This window comes from Hyalella azteca, unplaced genomic scaffold, assembly GCF_000764305.2.
Source record: "Hyalella azteca isolate HAZT.00-mixed unplaced genomic scaffold, Hazt_2.0.2 contig12914, whole genome shotgun sequence".
Taxonomy (NCBI): Eukaryota; Metazoa; Arthropoda; class Malacostraca; order Amphipoda; family Hyalellidae; genus Hyalella; species Hyalella azteca.
This window is the reverse complement of record NW_025942855.1, coordinates 85979-106420: the sequence shown is the minus strand read 5'-3', so window position 1 is coordinate 106420 and position 20442 is coordinate 85979. Positions and strand designations below refer to the sequence as shown.

Here is a 20442-nt window from a genome sequence, read left to right as displayed (position 1 = left end):
CTGGTGGACAAAGCGTCCTGCCCCCACTTGTGGACAGAGCGTCCTGCCCCCACTTGTGGACCGAGCGTCAGAACGCCATGCAGTTGCGAGCAGAGCAGTTTGAAATACATAAACTTTGTTATGACATCAATAACTATATTTGCCGGTGTGCCAGCAACGAAAAACAAGAAATCCCGACCAAGCATGAGATTGCTATACAGCCTATACTATAAATACACTAGCTTTGGGATTCATTTTTGGGCTGCTAGTGGTGCGTTGTTTGAGAAGTCCCTACCGTGGCAGCTCAAATGCAGTCGTCACCAGAGCTAAGTTGTGGTGTATGTGGCTTACTTTTAAAAGTATGCAAAAGTTTGGATGGGATTAATGTCCTTCAAAGTGCGACTCTGTTGTTGTGAAATAGTTTTACCGCGCTCTCACATAGCACATATTTTCCATAAATAGTTTGGCATTGTAAGTGGAACCGAAATAAAGATACCAGTAACGGAGTATAAACCTTTTTCACCTCCATATCCCCCAGATTTTTCACAAATATTTTACAAAATTATGTAAATGCTCATTGAAATTTTGAACTGATCATCAGCTTTCCATTGGTGTTACTGTTTTCATATAATTTATTTATTAACGTTGCAATTTACAATTAAGGCCCTATTAAGGTCCAAGTTTCGGCAAGGTCTCAGGTAAGGCGGCCGAAGAAGGGTGTGATGGTGTCGGATTCATGAAAAAGTTTCATATATAAAAAGTTTTTATATTTATTCAAGAATTCCAACAGTTTAGAATCACGATCATCATTAGACCATTAAACTACTGAGAGACTACAGAGAGGAGAGGGACTTCGCCCGTCCTGCCGAGACATATAAATGCCACAAATAAATACACGTCGATATGAACAATACAGAAAGATAATTCAATAATCCAAAATACAATAATTCATAGACACTTATTGAAGAGCACTAATCCAAATTCACTCGTACCTGAGAATAGCGCACTGCAGCCTATATAATAGCTCAGTCAGCCTCACATAGACACCAGAGACAAAGTGCTCTAACTTGACTGGCTAGGCCTTACAACAGGTACTATTCCGACAAGTAGTGTGGATAACCTTCTTACAAACGGCTTCCTCTCCTACATTGGTTAAGCTTGTAGTTAATTATAGGTCGCACTCATTTGACTCACTAGCTCAAGAAGAGCAAGGACGAGCAAACATTATTAATACCACAACTGTAACTTGCCTTGTCTTATTAAATTAAACGATTTCTGCATATTATTTATCCATTTATATTTTCATTGAATTAGGGAAACTCATGCTAGAAGATAACATGTCTAGTACCTCCTAATACTTTTATTTTTTAGGCATTTTTTTTATTTGTGATTCCGAATCTTTCTTCACATCGTGGTGCGGCAACAATTATGTGATAATTAATTTGTTAAATCTGTTACGTTTATTTAAAACTTTCAGTATTACTGCATGTTAAGCATCCCAGGACCTGGCCGTTTCCAGCGCTTTAAATGGCTATATAATTTTATGTAAAGAGAAATTATGAATGAACTGTGACAACATCGAAATTACCGCCCTTCTTTCTGCAATTTTTGAATGAATATTCCAAGTGCAAAACGGTATAGCAACAAACAAACACCGACGCCCCGTAATAAAGATCACCCTTGATTGAATCTTGATGGATGACGTAGGTACCGTAGTTCAAGAGCGGCCCCCCAAAAACTACCTACGAGGTAGTTTTTGACCACCAAATAATTTTTTCTACCCCCAAATTTTGGCTTCCCGAAAACTACCTACCCCAAATAAATTCACAGAACAGACACTGTCAAGGTCAGGGTGCTATCAGGATCTCGAAGCGTGGGGACCGAGGCATGTGCCAGAAACAACTTTAATTGTCACTGCATTATCCCTTCGTTGAAGTACTATGTATAAATAACTATTACTTCATTTCACTTATTAGAATATTATAATAAATTTTTTGTGTGTATCAGTAGCCCTTTTGTATTGAAACCGTAAATGTTACACAAAAAAATCGAAATAAAAGTTTTCCCCCGCCTGAGTAGACCAGCTCGTGAAAAACGACTGTACCTAAAGTAACACGACACGACCGACGGGAATTAGGCCAAAGACTGTGAATTGTTTCCGAGTGATTAACGCTTTGAGGGTTTGCTGTAATTCACATAACAAAGTACTCGAGCTATTCATTACGGGCTACTAACTCACCAGGCAGTAACTACTGTAGTTTATAGCTGATTTCCACGAGAGTTGTATCAATAATCGTTTTTAATTTGATGCAGTTCCGAAGTTATAGAACAGTATTATTCCTTTCAACTTTGCCAACTGCATTGTTTGCAAACTTCGGTATGATAAATCGCTTCATAGAGTGTCATTTCCTTAAAAAGATTCAAGCTGTTTCACTGCTTGACCATAGATCTTCAGTTGCGTCAGCAAATTGGCAGCATCGTGACGAGGTAATTCTCATTGTATTAGGAGCTCAATGTGAATACACCTTTCCTTCAGTCAATGTGAATACTCCTTTCCTTCACTCAATGTGAATGCACCTTTCTTTCACTCAATGTGAATGCACCTTTCCTTCAGTCANACACATCTAGATGTGTATAAGAGACGTGAATACACCTTTCCTTCACTCAATGTGAATGCACCTTTCCTTCACTCAATGTGAATGCACCTTTCCTTTTGTGAAGGTTCGGAATATGACCTCTAAATTTCAGGTAGTAAATTTTATCAGAAACTCTATTATTCTGCTCTCGTTATGCATAAAACAAGAAAAAAGCCTTAAGTGATAAACATAAACCTCCCTACTCATAGAATGCAAGGGGTCGTTATCAAACCATTACCACATTTAAGGAGCGTTTAGCCCAAAACTATGCTATCGCATTTATTTTTTCAGTCGCCCTCAGCTTCTCCTCAAAAATAATTGATTTCATTACAGACCTGGATTTCATTACGCGATAACAGCACACATCGACTTGAACTAACTTTAACATCCTTAAGGCAGAAAGGAAAAGGCGATGTCACTAAGCGAAAATACGTCACTGTGCAACGTTAATTAATAAAGCGTTTTTCAAGTTTACCGTGGCCCTGTTTCTGAAAGTGCTCCTTTCTTTATTGACTGTTTAGATGCAGATGACATCTGTCAAAATTAGTTGTTGAAATTAAAACGCCATATATAAGTTGGGCTTCTAACTTTCTATCTGAAGCTTGCAAACGCAAATTTACTCTACCTTCTATATATATAGTACATCAATTTTAACTAGAAAATTTGTATCCTTTTCATTGTTCGTCGAATTTTCGAGCAGTTTTGTTCACTGGTAATCTGTCACGAATTACTCATGCACAAATATTGATATCCTCTTATCTGGCTATTTTGATTTGCCAATTCACATTGTTCATCGACGCTCTGATAATATCTTCTCCTGTCTAATTATAAACGAATTATCTCAATGTGCAGATAGATTCCGGAAAAATCTATTCATGAACATGATATGTTAGTCAACTATTATTATAGAAACACAACAATCACCCTTATGGCTTTAGAGAATAAGGACCCACGAATTATCGCAACAATTAAAGCAAGGTTGCTTGCTTTAATTGTTTCGATAAACAATTTAATTGCTGCGATAAACAATTTAATTGCTGCGATAAACAAACAATGCTTGCGGCCAACATCACTTATGTGAGCTCAGGTCGGCCGTTATCATGAACTCATGATTGATGAGGAACAAGTGCTGATAATGGACAAGTGCTGATAATGGAGAGCCTCAGTTGCAGGCACTCACTCGGGACGTACAGAAGCTGTTCGCTCCATTCAAACGCTGGTTATCAGGTTCGTTGATTATCTGCTTTGAATTTGTAAGTTGTAATCCAGGTTTTTATGGAGGTTGTTTGGTTCAATGCAAAGTTTCTGTCACTAATTAAGGATTATTTCAATGAACTTTTTCGATGTTTGTTATTAAAACACACTCCGGTATATGACTCCACAAGTTATAGAATCAATTTTTCCGCTGAATGAAATTTGTCGGTAATCGATAATTTATTGTCGAAACATTCATTCAATGGGACGTTTTTAATTAAAATCAAGAAATTTGCTTATATATTATATTTCCCATTCCAATTTAATTTTCAATGTAATTGTGCCTTTAGTCACTATATTTGGTTAATCAATTTATTAATTGAATACTTCCTCCAAATATTGATGTACTGAATAACGGTTGATGAAGTTATCCTCAACTTGCCTATCTCTCGAGGATGGACTTCTACTTCCACCCCGCGTCTGCCCCGTGTCGGGCGTGTCAGCTCACGGCCAAGGCTCTGGGGGTGAAATTCAACCCCAAGGAAGTGGACCTGATGAAAGGGGAACAAAATAACCCCGAGTTCCTGGCAATCAACCCCATGCATTGCGTGCCAACCCTCGTTGATGGCGATTTCACTCTTTGGGAAAGGTAGGAAATTAAAAAAAACTCCTGTTGTTATGAAACACATATGAGATAATCAGATAAATAGGGACGAAATTAAATCTTGTGTTTCTTCACGCTTTTGAAATTTTTTTGAATGTTTAATCTCAGAAAGAGGTTAAAAATCAAAATGAAAAATACCCAATTTTAACCTAACTTAGAATATATCTTCATTTCAAAGACATAGAAATATATGAAATCTAACCATCAATTAAATTTTCTATCGACATCCATTGTCGGACAAACTCCAACGTAAGCGCGTCTTGACTTTTGAAAAATTTATGTTTTTATTGTGTCGACGGGATAGTAGAATTTTGCTAGATGCGTATAGTAACTGATTGCCCAGATTTCAGTTCATTAAGAAAGATCTGATGCACGTCAACCAGCTCTTCGACATGGAGCTGATAGATTACACTATGTAGAGCACCCCTTACAATAATAATAACATATTTTAATAGTCTATGAACAGCCTCGATCTTCCCCACATATCGCATATGTGTTCAAAAAAAGACGCATTGGTTCAGAGATGTTTCATTGGTCATCGTCTTGGTAGTTGACGTGTCATGTTGAAGGTTTTAAAGTTTTAATGTTCCTATTCAACAAAATCAATGCCATTTAAATAGTTGATTGTAAAAATTGATACAACAGCACTGCGTTAGTTGACTATAAAAGTGTAAAGCCACACTGTAGAGTAAACGTATGTGTAAAAATGAAATTACAATTTCAGGTTAGCTTCATGATCTAGTTCAAGGGAATGAAACTTATAATACGGAATGTATGATTAAAAAATTGTCTCATTTGAAGGACAGACGCTGAAAATTAATTGGGGCTGTCCCATCAAGACTATAATGTGAATGAAATTTTGTTTTCAAACAAAAAATCATGAGATCGTCGAAAATGGAGTAGAGCAGTTTTTAAAAATTGAAATTTGATTTATATCTTTACATTCGCAAGTATATAATTGATTCACAAATGAAATATTTCTAGATTTCTTTTAATTTTTTCACAGATGGTAGATACTATAGATCAGTCCTTAGTTCTTATGTTGTTTTTGAACGGTTTATTAATTGTATTAATTAACACTCAGTCCGTGCTGGGCCAATCTACTCCAATCTACTAATTTTTGCAGCTGATTGATCCGAAATTTTGGCAAGACTCAGGACTGCTGTTAGCTCTGGAGTAATATTGTAGTTTTAATGACGGCTCATATCGATATCTCTGTTAAATGAATGACGACATCAGCATTCAAGTGTCATCTCCACCTGTATTGTCCTCCTCTGCTTAGATGGCACTGTTCTTTGTGCTGACGATATAAACAATTTCCATAGACCAGGAACAACGTTCAACGATCACTCGCGAGCTTTTAGTTGCTTTAATCATTTGCCATAGGAAATGGAGGCCCCACTTTTGTCTTTTTTCTGCTTATTTTCTTCTATTTTCTTGTTTATATCTACTCCCCAATCTTCTAACGATTTTGGATCTCCGTTTAGTTTTTTTCATTCATGTGCTATAGCTCCTAGCTGGAGATCTATTAATAAAGGTAGCGTTGGATCTACTTTTTTATTGCGGCCCAGCCATCTTTTTTAACTGTACTTCTCTTAATTTTAATTTTCTTAAATTCCCTTCCCCTCGTCCAAAATTTCCTCATGAGGCAAAATATCTATTATGAAGCCTTGCATCCCTTCGAACGAGGTCTTCTTAGTTTTGATTCTCAATCAAGTCAGTATGTAGCAATATTGATCATTTATTTGCAATACCTTCTATATTTTTATAATATATTTGAAGTCTCGACTATCGAATGAATGCAACATCGAGGTGAACAATGCGTTGGCAATATTGTCTCCATGCACCACTATCTCGTTTTGAGAGCTCGTTAGTGATTATTATGGTTTATCTTATCAGTGCTTACGTGCACTTATACATGATGGTCCAAACACTTTCATCACCTCGATATTTTCCTGATAATATCGGTGAAAAATTGTGAGAAAATAGTTTTTATCTTCTGATGGTCAGCTCTATAGTGTCCTCATTATAGACAGGGTAAATGGCGACAAGAATTAGGTAATTCATTTGTGTAGATGATAGGAGTAGATGATAGGAGTAGATGATAGGAGTAGATGACAGGAGTAGATGATATCTTTTGTATTTCAGTTAAAATATTTTACAACATCTAAAACAAAAAACGTGGGGCGCATATGTATTTAATTGTTTGGTGATTACTTGATATGATGAATATGATGGTTCATTGAACATTTGATAAGTGTATTGCTGATATATCTGATTTGAGCAAAATTTGTTATTTACTGTTGGTATATTGATTTATCATGTTTCATCCAATATAGGTAGTGTGTATAAGTAATTCAAGCAAGTAAAGATATGAATCATGAATAACGCAGATCAGGGTATGTGAAAATTTTAAAAGAATCAAATTTTGAGAATTTTAAATGAACGCGTGGACTATATCTAATCAATTTAAGAGGCATATTAAGACATTTGAAAAGAAAATGCATTAAGTATCTAAATAGTTCACTATTAAATAGCTCACTATCAAATCTAAGGTATATGGAGTAACGAATAGTGATAGAAAAATTCGAAATAGTGGTTGAATTCAAAATTGAAATTAAGGCATGCCTAAATGAAGATGCGCCCCACGTTTTTTGTTTTAGATGTTGTAAAATATTTTAACTGAAATACAAAAGACCAAGAGAATGAAAGCAAACATGAGATCAGTAGCTGCCGTAAAATTATTTTCTACTTTTGAGTCCACATGAAAAACGTGGTCTTTAAAAAATTTTTTATACATTTTATTTATCGTGATTTTGTGCATCTTCTTTTCATTTGAAGGTCTCAACATATAATTATGAAAAGTCAAAGATACGTCAGGCCAATCGAAGATTACCATCTTCCTTTTTAGCGCATTTTCTCATTTCTGGAAAAAAATGCCCTATTGTGCTCGTCATGTCCGTCTGTCTGTCGGTCCGTCCGTCGGTCTGTCTGTCCGTGACATCATATTTTCGTCGACGAGAAAATTGCCTCTCTGTCACTCACTGCAGTGAGTACTGAGTTATATTTTTTTTAAATATAATATGCATGTTGGAAGAAAACAGTATTTTATCAAATAGAATTGACGGCTGAATTATAATAGGAGCGGCGATTATATCATCATATTGATATTACAACTATGATATATTGAATGATATTATCATCATTCGATTATTCGATTTTCCATATGTATAATTTCTTCTGATGATTTAGCGCAGGGAGCAATTATTTTCACGGTTTTTGATTTGACGCATTATTATATAGCATTTACAATAATAGTAGCAACATTTCCAAACAGCAAAATATGCCTTTGTGCAATCCACGACGAAAATGATCACAAAGCTGATTGTTCTCGGTTTTAAACATTTACCTTTCTTTTAGAAAGGTAAATGTTATATTCCATTTTCTCACCTACTTCACAGCTTATAAATGTCATCATGCGCTTATTTTGACTACCATGCAATCCCCTATAACGGTTACCTCAGTATCTATCCCCAGCAGCTATCTCAATCAATCGTTAGTTATGGAAAGATCGGGTTCAAAAGGCCGGATCCCTTGTGAATCAAGTCACGAAAAGTACACGAATCGGCAAGAGGCCATGGGCCTATTTCTTCAGAACCGACACTTCTATTCTATTCTATCTCACAAATACAATTTTTCAGTCGTGCCATTTGCGCGTACCTCGTCAACCAGTATGGAAAGGACGACAGCTTGTACCCCAAAGACCCCAAGACCCGAGCCCTGGTGGACCGATTGATGTACTTCGACATGGGTACTCTCACCAAGCGCTTTGGCGACTACGCCGTGAGTTTTTTTTAAGAAAATATATTTTAGCCGCATACGTGGCTAGTAAATTAAAGTCATCATTTTTGTCAAGTAGATCAAACATTAGGAGAATAATTATAATTGAACTATAAGGGTGAGATTGCGAGACAACGCCACGATCAAGTTCAAACTGGACTCAAGTGCGAGATCAGGCGAAGCGTCTTGGACAGACACTTGGCGTAGGAGAGACAGTTCAGGTTGTGCTTTAATAAGAACGAACTCAACCACATTAATGTGATACATGTCCATGAGACGTGAATGTATTTTCTTAATTTTAGATTGAAGCTTTGCTCTATTATTTATTCATGTTGTCTTGCTTCTAGGATTACCTGCTCGATTACAGCTTGAGTTTAGCGTAACCCAATATTTGATAGCTTCAAATCAACAATATATATGTGCCGATGTATCTTGTTCGAGGTTCTCAAATTCATGGAAATTTCTCAATATTGAATTCGAAGTCTTTTCGGTGATTTACCTATCGTGATGGTAGGTGAACTACCTACCAATCCTGAACTTCACGAATAGCTATACCGCCAAAGAAGAAGAACCCAGGAGTGAATTTTTCATCGTACAAGTTGGATGAAAATGGTCCCAATAAAGCTCCATTAATAAACAGATATTAAATAAAATCATTGTTTGATGGTGAATTTCCAAAAGGTAATTATCTTTCAGTACCCCACGCTCCTGGAAGGAGCCCCTGTGAAACCAGAGAAGCTGGAGGCCCTGATGGAAGCTCTGGAGTGGCTGGACAAGGACCTTGCGGGTAGAGACTATGTAGCGGGGTCAGCCCCGACCATCGCTGACTTCGTACTTGTGGCATCCGTGGCCACTATCGTTGCCTGTGGTAAATAATATACTTATATATTACCTTCGCACCGTTTTGTTTTAAACTTGTTTCTTTAATGTTTATTCTCGACCGAGAACTGCATAAACCCTATTTAATATTGAAAATTATAAAGCTGTGTCTTTTAGCAATTTTTTGTGCTCTTCCAACATTAAAATTTGCAAACGTTCAAATAATATTTAATTGAAAATAAGTGCTTTTTCGTGACTAATTAATCATTTTAAACAGTTTATCGTATACTTTATTTTTCAGCTGACTAGTTTTTTATCATATATAAAAATGACTAATGTATTAAATCTGTTTAATGACTAAATTAACTGATATGTGATTAATTAATTCTATATCAATCAAATCAGCACTATGTATTAATATCAATATCATAATATTAATACAGCTTCAATTAGTATCAACCATTATATTTATCATTTGATTTACGAGAATAACTTTCATATTCCTTGAAAAAATCAACAGGAGTGGACATTTCTGGGGTGACTAACGTGGCGGCTTGGTACGGTAGATGCAAGTCCAGCATGGCAGGTTTTGATGAGAACGAAGATGGCGCCAAAGGATTAGGTGACTACTTCAAGACGAAGCTTTGAAATACTTCGATGCTGCTAGTAAGGGGCACAGCTTTGGTTTGGATATGTTACAGTATCTTAAAATTTCCACAAGATTCCCCCTAATGATGAAATCATTGGTAAAACTCCTAGGATCTATAATCGCAAACGGTTCGTGCCACAGAGCGAATCTTCCATTTCCCGATACCCTTCGCATACGAAATGCACGTTTGTTCATCATATGCACTATAATATAGAGTATGTATAGACGGTTATCAGTGCTGCATGTGATATCTATTCTGCAGGCAAAGTTAATTTCCAAATAAGAGAAAATTTCGAAAAACTAATGCAGCTGCCCAAGTAATGCATGTCGTCCATTTCAGTACATTTTTTTCAGTCTATTCAACCCACAAGAAAATTTCAATTTTTTCACATGTATTTAAAAAACATTCTTATTGCTTTTGATGTGAGGCATATTAATAAACTATTGGTAAATCTTTATATATTTATCATCCTTTTTTTGGCGATCTAGCGGCCTAGAGAAAAACGCTCAAACTGAATTCAAACAAAAATCCAATCCGAAATTTGATCCCGCTTGAGATCTCAGCTCTTTGTGATTTTCAGACTTTTTTTATTCATATTTTGACTTTTAGTCTTTTTTTTTACTTCTAGTCCAGTCTGACATTTACCCCATTCCATTTACTTACGTATTATGAGACATTAAAATCATACGAAATCATCTCATTTCATGGTAATTTCAATTCAAGCTGCTTCTTTATATTGTATTTCGGGATGAAACGTTCACTCTAGTTAAAAAAAATCATGCTTTTACTTACTCGTTGCTTAAACCTGGAGGGCCTACACCTTCATCCTTGCACTAGATGTGAAAGGCGCACTCATTATACATGCTATTGAATATTAACTTGTATTAGTTATAACATTCGTTCTTAGGAACAATATCATTTACAACACTGTTCTTATTTCGCTGATGGTTAAACTTTCCATCTGTAATTCTGAGCTGGCTATAACCCATCAGTTTGCTCGCTTTTCGTGCTGAAACCTTATTTTAATTTACTCTGGCATAACAAATCGATGAATACCTAGACAAATGATCAAACATTGTGGCGATACACAGCCTGTTTATCGCCAATGTAGTATCATCTTGACAAGAAATATTGTATCGCATCTCAAACAATCCACGAGATCAATTTCTAGTAAATAGTCTTACTCAAATCTCAACTTATGAACTTCTCATGTCATGCTCGTCTAACTAGTATTCCAAATTCAGGTATGATAATTAAGAATGTGCACTTTTTTCATATTTGTTCCACGAATTTGATTACATCGTTTCCATTGATATTTAGAGAATTGGTACTTTTTTACGCAGGTTAGGTTAGGTTAGGTTAGGGCGTAATTAAGGAATTCAGGGCGTAAAGGTTAAATGCCCAATTGTCGATTTAATTCACATAACTCCTCCGCGCGTCGAAATTATGCTACTCATGAAAACGCTCGTTTCGTGCAATTATTTAATCACAGATACAACATTATAATTATTCCTACGCTAAATGACACTCAATTAATGATGAAAAATTCTTAAAACCAGTAAATGAGTGACTGCAAGTGATAGGAGGTGTACGTATAAGCTCAATCCGGGAACTTTGAAATTACGACCTGATTTGCACTGCACCGAAAACTCTACTCATCCACGGAAAAATTTGCGCGTGTATTATGGTTTACCAACTATCAATAAAACGCGTATCATAATAGATATGTGACGTCGCACGTACATGTGGTTCCCACAGCACCTAGCTGACCATTGCAATGGTTGATGACAGACTTCAGAAAAGCACTTAGAACGCTTAAATAACGCAAAGAATTTGCTCTAAATCAGTTTAATAGTCCATAGTTAGTAGGTTAGTTAGTTCACACTTGCGTATAAATTTAGGACGTAGCTTGCCGTGAAAATGTTTTAATAATATTACAATTTACGTCTAGTTTGGAGTGCTTACGCAACACGTAAGTCGCTACATTTACGTCTAGTTAGAAGTGCTCATGCAACACGTAAGTCGCTACATTTACGTCTAGTTAGAAGTTCTTACACAACACGTAAGTGTTACAAAACACAACATGCACTTAGCGATGTTTTTGGTACATCGGAGGGCCATATAATCGAAAGAATATGAAAGAAGCTATCGCTATATAATAAGAAATATTGCAATGATGCCACAAGTGTTCGGTTGCAATGTAATGATTGAACAGTCTCATTATAAGCAATCGGCTGCAGAGCACAATACTGTGTTTTGGCAATGTTCAGGTGTACAGTGTTCGTTACTGTAGTCGGTACTACGTTATGCTGGGCTATGTTCCCGTTTTTGTTACATCGTAACCTAATTTTTTCATTTTATCATATGTTTTCGATAGCAGTGCTCCGAGAACTGCTAAAACTGCATGACTATGTCAGTGGGTATGAAAATTTCATGTACATATTTTACTGATGATAAAATATTTTAAAATTTTAAACGATTGTAGCATCATATTTTAGAATAGCCAAAGATATTTATATTTTCGCGTGAGTTAAAGTGATCTCAACATTAAATAATTGCCGCATACATCGGTGAAATAGAGAGAAAATTGCCAAGAAACTTTATCAATTGTAGTTAAATCAGCGCACCACCATTGTTCAAAAAAGGTGACAGAAGCAGCCCTGGTAACTATCGCCCTGCCAGTCTGACAAGTGTTGTTTGTAAGTTAATGGAACCTGTTGTGAGGGATAGGATTATCGATCAGTTGACTGAAAACCATCTCCTATCAGACTGTCAACGTGATTTTATTGCCGGTAGATCCTGCACCACTAACCTCTTTTCTACGTTGAACGATTGTACTCGCCTGCTGGACGAAAGGGAGCCAGTGGATGCATTGTACCTCGATTATGCCAAAGCATTTGACAGTGTTTCGCATAAGCGGCTGTTGCGTAAATTGAAGTCTTTGGGAATTGATGGAAATGTACTCAAATTGATCAGAGATTCTCTTGTAGGGAGACGACAACGTGTCAGTATTAATGGGTCCGTATCAGACTGGGCTTCATGTGCGCAGCGGCGTGCCACATGGATAGCGTTCTTTGGCCTGTTTTATTCGTTGCGTTTTTGTTCGTTGCGTTTTTCCATGTATGCCGACGACACAAAAGTTTATAATACAGTGAAGGATGCGTCAAATAGAGCGCAATTGCTAGATGATCTTGACAGTTTAGTTAACTGGGCTGATAATTATAAGTGGCAGCTGCGTTTTAATGCCGACAAGTGTAAAGTACTTCACCTCGGGAAGAACAATGAACAGCAAGATTACAGTATGCGAAGACATGGTTGCAACGACAGAGTAATAATAGAAAAGTCTAGTGTGAAAAAAGGTTTGGGAGTTCATGTCGACAAGGAGCTGAAATTTTCTAAACATGTTAAACGCAAGCTAATAAATCCAACAAACTTCTTGGACTAATCAGACGCATTTACGAGTTTCTAGATGCAGAAGCGAAGCGGTTGTTTGTTGCTGTCTTGCGCCCTAACTTAGAGTTTGGAAATGCCGTGTGGTCACCGAGACTTGAAAAGGACAAAAATTAAAAAGAGAATATTCAAAGACGTGCAACAAGGATAATTCCAGGCTTGAAGGACAAGTCATATGAAGAAAGATTAAGATTATGAAGCTTGCAAGGCTCTGTTATCGACGTCTGCATGGTGACCTCATTGAAGTATACAAGTATGCTCATGGTTTATACAAGGTCCCCGAAGGATTACTAGAATTTGAAACAAGAACTAACACCAGGGGCACGACTATAAACTAAAAAAACTGCGTTGCAACTCATCCTCGCGACAACATTTCTTCTCGCTTCGAATCACCGACATGTGAAACAGCTTCCCCGATTACGTCGTTGACGCTCCGAGTATAAACGCGTTCAAGAACAGTCTAGATAAAGCTATGTAAAAATATATGTTCAGACTTGAAATGCCTAGAACCATGTCGAACCCGGTGGAAGTCTAGTAGCTATTTCAAACTATCGTCAGTCTTGAAAAAATCCGGTACATGCTTTTGGATCTTCTGTGAACAAGTCACGAAAAGTACAAGAATCGGCGACAAGCCACATCAGGCCTACTCTTTGGCACCGACATCGCTATGTTATGTTAACTGAAAATCTTTAATACGTTACTTCCGCTTAGGCCCCTTTCACACAGGGCGAAAAATACCGCCAGCGTCTGACGGTATTTACCGCCGAACCTCAGCGGACATACAAATGTGCACTGCTGTTTACACACGATGGATTTTAACGCGGCGTAGAATTTGACGCCTGACGCCCGCGTGTGTCCTGCTAAAACTGCGGCGGTAGATTTGCCGCGACACTTTAGCTTGCAGTGATATTCAATGTAATCTTTCACACTGGGCGGTTTTTGACGCCACATCCTAGTGTGGCACAGACAGTGGGGCCGTATTCAAGGTGCATAATAAACAGCACTGCAAGACTGATAGATTATAGACTGATATTGTTACATAAACATAAAGCTATACTGTATTGATAAATATATATTTCCATAATGTGATGAAGATATATTTCATGAAAAATATATTTCCATAGAGAAATATTGTTACATAAACATAAATATTGTTACACATGCATAGAGATGGACTGATGGTGCATAAAACAGCTTCGCACGACTGATAGATTCAATCGTTAAAAACCGCCTCGTGTGAATGATTACGCGGCAAATACTGCTGCGTTATTTTTGACGCTGGCGGCATTTGCCGAAACTGTGTGAAATGGGCTTAGGAGTTCTCTTTTTATTCAAATTTAGTCCGAGGAGTTAGAGGACGCGTTGTACTTGAAGCAGAGAATCTTGAGCTCAGAGTTCTCGTCGACCCCTTGTATCTGCTGTGACCAGGTCATGACGGTACCACTAAGCTTTTCTCCGTAGGTGACTTGGGGCAACGGCCCATCATCGTCCAGGAAGTGCGAGTAGTTCAACCAACGTCGAACTCCGCCGTCCTCGCGCACCAAAGGAATCCAGATGTATTTGATCCCTGAATAACAAATTTCCACTTTTGGAACAAATTCGTGGTTGAAAAATGATCTAAAAAGGATCGGAAAATGGATACAATGAGGATCACGTTTTGCCCAAGATGGCCAAAGTTATGTATCGTTAGATGAAATTGATATAATATCTGTTGTCTGTTGTTTTATTCAGCTAGCAGTTGCCGCTGTTCTCTCTTTAAGGAGGGTTTTGCTAAGACTCAACTTTTGACAGGATTGAAAATTTATAAACTGTTGGCCCTAGTTTCCCCATAAATGTTCTATATTAGATGAAATGGAAAATTGCTGACATTGAAAATAATCATCATCACCTCGGCCAGTGATAATAATAATAATAGCGGATTCAGCGTTAGTAGGCCGTAGGCCTGTCGCCGATTCTTAACGTCGCAGAATATCCACAGCTTCTTGCGGTCTCGAACTCGCAGCTCACTGCTTCAATATTGCTTCGCTTAACCGCCCGGCCTCCTCGCCGATTCTGACCAGAAACTGGCGCGTAGAGCTGGGATCGAACCCGCGCCTCTCTGCTCCAATCTTGGTACACTGAACTTTATCTACTGGGCCACCCTGCCCACTTCAGAACACATGTGCTGATGACATTATGACACTTCAGAACACATGTGCATATGCTCTTGATATGAAACTCTACATTCTACATTATGTATACCAAGTTTCTCACCCGGCAAAGGCCAGAGCAACTTCACAGCCAGCCAGTCTTGGTAGGAGAGGATGAGTCCAGGCAGTGCGGCCATCTTGCCACACGCCTGCCAGAAGGTGGTCACGTCAGGCCGTGGGTACGACAAGTTGGTAAGAAGGTATTCTTTGGGCTTCCCTGTGGAGGTAAGAGAGTGCAACAGAAGTAAAACTATGTGCAAAATCAATTCATTACTGTCTGTATCTTGAATAAAATCCTGTTTTCATTAACCAATTGGTGAGGTCTCTGTGAAACCTTGCTTTTCCGCTGTCATATCGAGAGACTTAAATGAAAACTACGACCAAGAAACCCCACCGTTCTGGCAAAATGTTTGCCGTTGCAAGTAGAGCGATTTGTAAGGTTGTCTCGATCGCGTATAATTCCCTATGGTTTCAGAACAATTTATCTGAACGAATTTCAGATTCTAAATTGAATAACTCCTCAAATTTGGAGGCAAAGAAGGCGAATGAAAATAAGGCATTATTCCAGTAGCCTAAGGATAGTGATATTTTTTACTTTAATTATTTGAATTAAAATATTTTATTGAAAATAAATTTAATTATTAAACATAAATTAAATTATTTAATATCAATTTATTCAACTAGTAGTATGTAATATCGAAATAAAGTTGGCGCTCACTCTCCTTGAAGTAGGTGATGACGTTAGGCTTGTTGTCAAGGTTGCGCTGGACCTCCGTCATGTTGCTGTAGGTGCACCGCCACAGCGACGACTTCTGTACGAGAGGCTCGTAGCTATACGCCGCGCACGCCACTTCACTCACGCACTTACGACGACATTCGCCTGTGATTTAATAGAATATAAGAATAGAAGTGTCGGCATTGAAGACAATAGGCCCATGGCCTGTTGCCGATTCCAGGCCTTTTGGCTAGTTTTTTTTACAATTAATACGTTCTCAATAAAAGTGAAGACATTATATATAGAATAGTAGTGTCGGCACTGAAGAAATAGGCCCATGGCCTGTTGCCGATTCTTGAATTTTTCGTGACTTGATTCACAAGGGATCCGGCCTTTGGAACCCGATCTTTCCTTAACTGACGATTGATTGAGATAGCTGCTGTACTTAATTATGGGCATTACAAAACAATTAATATTCATGACAATATCTAATTGAAGTTAAATATTTTATGGATTCTCTGCGTTGTTAATGGAAAAAAATGTTAAGAGAATGTAGCATATGTGAGCGAGTATTGAGATCATTTATTGGCATGCCGTTTTTTTCAGACACATTATCTGATGAAGTTAAATATTTAACGGGTTCCGGTGTTTATAATAAAAAATTATTCAGAAGATGTTGCATATAAACGAGTATTGGGATCAATTCATGCAGCCGTGCCCTACACGACTTCAAGCATCTCGTTTATTTTTATTCTAGGCGAAGCGATTCTTGAAGCTTTGTCCTGAAAAGCGATAAAAATAGAAAAGAACGGTAAAAATAGAACGGTAAATATAAGTAAAGAGATAAAAATGAAAAGATGAAAAATATAAAAAGGCTATACAAATCGAGAAAAAAAACGATGAAAAAAAACGTTACAAAGAAATACGATGAAAAAAGCGTTACAAAGATATAATGAAAATATGAAAATGAAAAGTAAAAAAAAAATAAAAAGTGGTCAAAATCAAGACAATTTTCAAGACGAGACGACACGAACAAAATATTAGTTATATATACAACCTACCGAAATTTACATTTTCTTTGCGAAGACATAGTTTATTCCAGAGAGGACTGGTATATATAGCTTAGCCGTCTGCCTGACAAATTTAACTTGGTTATTGCTCATACTAAGCTTGATAATTTGACTTATCTACCATTATTCAGTAATTAAAAAATTTGCATCAAGTAATATTTGAATTAAATATACACTCTTTTGAATTGAGATGAAAGTAATTGCAAAAAATAATATTCAAAATATATATTGAACATTTAGGATTTAAATAATTTTTTATATTTTCATTTTTTAGTTAATTTTAGCAAAAAAATCATAGCACCAGCTTCCATCCTCAAGTCTGCCTGCAAAACTTACAGCCCAGTTGAGTCGGCAACCAACATCTTGCCAAATTAATCTACCCATCTGATTATTAAAATTAAAGATACTATTTTGAAGGATATGTATTTATTGAATTATCGAAAGAAATTTATAATTGATCCATGATCCGCGCTTGCAGAATATCTCGTTCTGTCTCGCATCACAACCACATCAGGCCTACACTTCAGCGCCGAGATCAATATGTTACCTTAATATAATGCCTCGTAATAACATAAGCTTTTAACGATTGCATCTTCATTGTGTATGAAATTCATTACATCTATAGACTGAATAAATTAAAACAAAATCTCGTATTTTGGTTCAACTGAGACACGCATTAGTTAACTACTAGTTCACTCACTACGGCTCTGTACCAGTTCGCTGTAGTAGGGATCAGGGATGGCATAGTTAACCGTCATCAGAAAATCGTAACGAAAGTGCCACACCATCTCACCATCCTCCACCAACATCATCACCACCACCATCACCATAAGTCCGGGTAAAGGCAGCTTCAGCAACATCTGCACGGGAAATTTTTTCAGAAAAAATATATTATTTCTATACTGGCTGTCAATTCTCAACCATCCATCAACCTTGTAGGTGTTTCTTCGGTTTAAATTATTTAATGTGAAAAATAACACCAGATTTTTGCATGTGCAGATAAAGTTGCTGATAGAGCAGCTTGTTGACCTGGCGCATAAATATTTAATTTGCCGATCATAGAGCGATTGTGTGAGTAGGAGGTTAATATTAGAGCAATTCAACAGGAGTAGCAGGTTAAGTCTAAGAGGTACGTTAACAATAATTGTTATATAGTGGACTACAATGGACAGCTTGGTATAGCGTGAATAAAATTCTACTTCACTGCCTCGGAATAAAGTGCGGAGACATCTGCGCACTGAAGAAACAGTGTAAAATGCTATGTTATTAGTGATAATGTAATGAAATCATTATCATAAAGCAGCTACTGGAAAAGCCCGTAAACAAACAAATTTCTATGACACGTGCAAATAAATAATATTATTAATTACGTTTTTCATAATTTTTGCCTTCCTTCCGATATAAAAGAAAATTAATTCATATTTGCTTTAATTTATCAAGTTCTATTCTCAATAAATTAAGACATAATCATGACTATCAAGTGAACTGAAAGCGCTAAAGTTCCGAAAAAGATGCCTACCCGTATGATGCCATGCCTCACAATCAAAACGATTGCTACCCGTATTAACTTTTTTTCATACCATATAGAACTCCGATTTAACCCCCGTTTCGAATTACAAAAAAACTGTTTCAAATCTTTATTTGTGATAATCTTAAGATTGAATTTCAATTTGTTCTGCAATCCTCGCATCCTTTCTTCTAATCCTTTCCTATTCTATGAAAAAATGGACATGAATAGGACATGAAAAAATAAATAAAAAATAAATAAATGGACATGAAAAAATTTTCAGGTCCAGATATACACTATCCCCCAACGATATGTATCCTGGATGAGCGCCAGAATTATCAGCCCTTATAAAAAACACAGCGCAAGGCTCCAAACACACAAACAGACCTATATACACAAACACATAGAGATATAATTATATAAGATAATATATGTTCAGTCTTCAATTCCTGACGCGCTTAGAACGATATCGGGTCAGGATCTAATTAACATGCAGCATTGGACACACGAACTTACTTCGCTGAGCTTCCTCGACGATCTGTGAACAATTCATGTATGAGCGCCCGGTGCCCAATAAGCACGCTAGTTCAACACACTAAAGTTCGTGTCTGACCTCGTCTCATGACATCGATTTAATGCATCCGTGATTCGGGGAGTGAATATCAAAAGCTTTATCGACGCAGGTCCGTTGAGCATTCGGCTATTTCGGTGAATTTCTTTCTTGTTGCAAACTGACGATGACCTCGGGTGTTCATGGCAACCCCAAACAACAGACTCGAGGTTTTCAGGGCATGCCTAATTTTCTGTTATAAATTGTATTTCTTTCGTTGATCTTAAAGAAATTTTAAGTTTTTTTGTCGCCTGACGGCGGATGAATAAACACGGGTATAGGATCATATAAGGATAAAAGGGTTGGTACGATTCCCAATGGCTGTCGAATCGGGAAAACCACGATCCGAAATTTTTTAGTTTTTGAATTATAAATGAAAAATATATTTTGAAAGAAAACTTGAGTCATAATTCAACCTTAAACATATTGGAACTCCATTTATATTAAAACTTGAATAAAAAGGTTCTTTTTGCACGAGTTAAATGTTAAGTTTCTCCGAAATCGAATTCGGTAGGGAAATATAAATAGAGAAGTCGGAAAATTTATTTGATTAAAATATTCTCAAAACTGAGAGACAATATATCCATCTCAAACAAAATACTTATAACGCGTTGGTACAGCACATTCTCAAGCCTAATTACGATAATTTTTTACAATTGTGTCACTTTTCTCCAAAATGCAGTTACTTTATAAATAAAATCAGGAAGCTGTCGTTAGGTGCAACACAATTTTCTAGTCACCACTGGAGCTCCATATATACAAATTTTGATTATACTCTACGGAGTTAATTTGCAGTTTCGAAATGAGTTGAAAACTAGATTCTATGATAAATTATAAATTGTAAGATAAAGAAACATGAATTTTTGGTTCTTTCAGTCGAGCTTTCAGGAGTTGAAACCTGATTCTATAACAATTATAAATTGTAAGATAAAGAAACATGATTTTTTGGTTCTTTCAGTCGAGCTTCCAGGAGTTGAAACTAGATTCTATAACAATTATAAATTGTAAGATAAAGAAACATGAATTTTTTTGTTCTTTCAGTCGAGCTATCAGATATCACGCTCACACGTATTTGTATTTGATTATATATTTATATCTTTATTTTAAGCTGTAATAGTC

General features: G+C 36.8%; 2 protein-coding genes across 2 annotated transcripts; one reads left to right on the top strand and one right to left on the bottom strand.

The window, feature by feature from the left end:
- The first annotated feature begins 3788 nt into the window (after nucleotides 1-3788).
- On the top strand, nucleotides 3789-10235 carry LOC108665200 (glutathione S-transferase 1). The gene is made up of 5 exons (XM_018151933.2): nucleotides 3789-3842; nucleotides 4264-4458; nucleotides 8175-8316; nucleotides 9010-9181; nucleotides 9653-10235. The coding sequence occupies exons 2-5, from the start codon at nucleotides 4265-4267 to the stop codon at nucleotides 9778-9780; spliced, it is 636 nt and encodes a 211-aa protein (XP_018007422.1). The 5' UTR covers nucleotides 3789-3842; nucleotide 4264; the 3' UTR covers nucleotides 9781-10235.
- Nucleotides 10236-14380: 4145 nt separating this feature from the next.
- Nucleotides 14381-19408, bottom strand: LOC108665197. Its single transcript, XM_018151930.2, has 5 exons — nucleotides 19230-19408; nucleotides 17907-18066; nucleotides 16140-16301; nucleotides 15486-15638; nucleotides 14381-14799 (listed from the first exon to the last, which is right to left on the bottom strand). Exons 2-5 carry the CDS (start codon nucleotides 18064-18066, stop codon nucleotides 14570-14572), a joined length of 705 nt encoding a protein of 234 aa, XP_018007419.1. The 5' UTR covers nucleotides 19230-19408; the 3' UTR covers nucleotides 14381-14569.
- Nucleotides 19409-20442: the final 1034 nt, after the last annotated feature.

Coding starts and splice junctions, on each gene's coding strand:
- LOC108665200 (XM_018151933.2), top strand. CDS start 4,265: ATGGACTTCTACTTCCACCCCGCGTCTGCCCCGTGTCGGGCGTGTCAG. Junction 8,317..9,009: donor AGCGCTTTGGCGACTACGCC/GTGAGTTTTTTT, acceptor ATTATCTTTCAG/TACCCCACGCTCCTGGAAGG. Junction 9,182..9,652: donor GGCCACTATCGTTGCCTGTG/GTAAATAATATA, acceptor AAAAATCAACAG/GAGTGGACATTTCTGGGGTG.
- LOC108665197 (XM_018151930.2), bottom strand. CDS start 18,066: ATGTTGCTGAAGCTGCCTTTACCCGGACTTATGGTGATGGTGGTGGTG. Junction 15,639..16,139: donor CATCACCTACTTCAAGGAGA/GTGAGCGCCAAC, acceptor TTACCTCCACAG/GGAAGCCCAAAGAATACCTT. Junction 14,800..15,485: donor GTTGCTCTGGCCTTTGCCGG/GTGAGAAACTTG, acceptor TTTGTTATTCAG/GGATCAAATACATCTGGATT.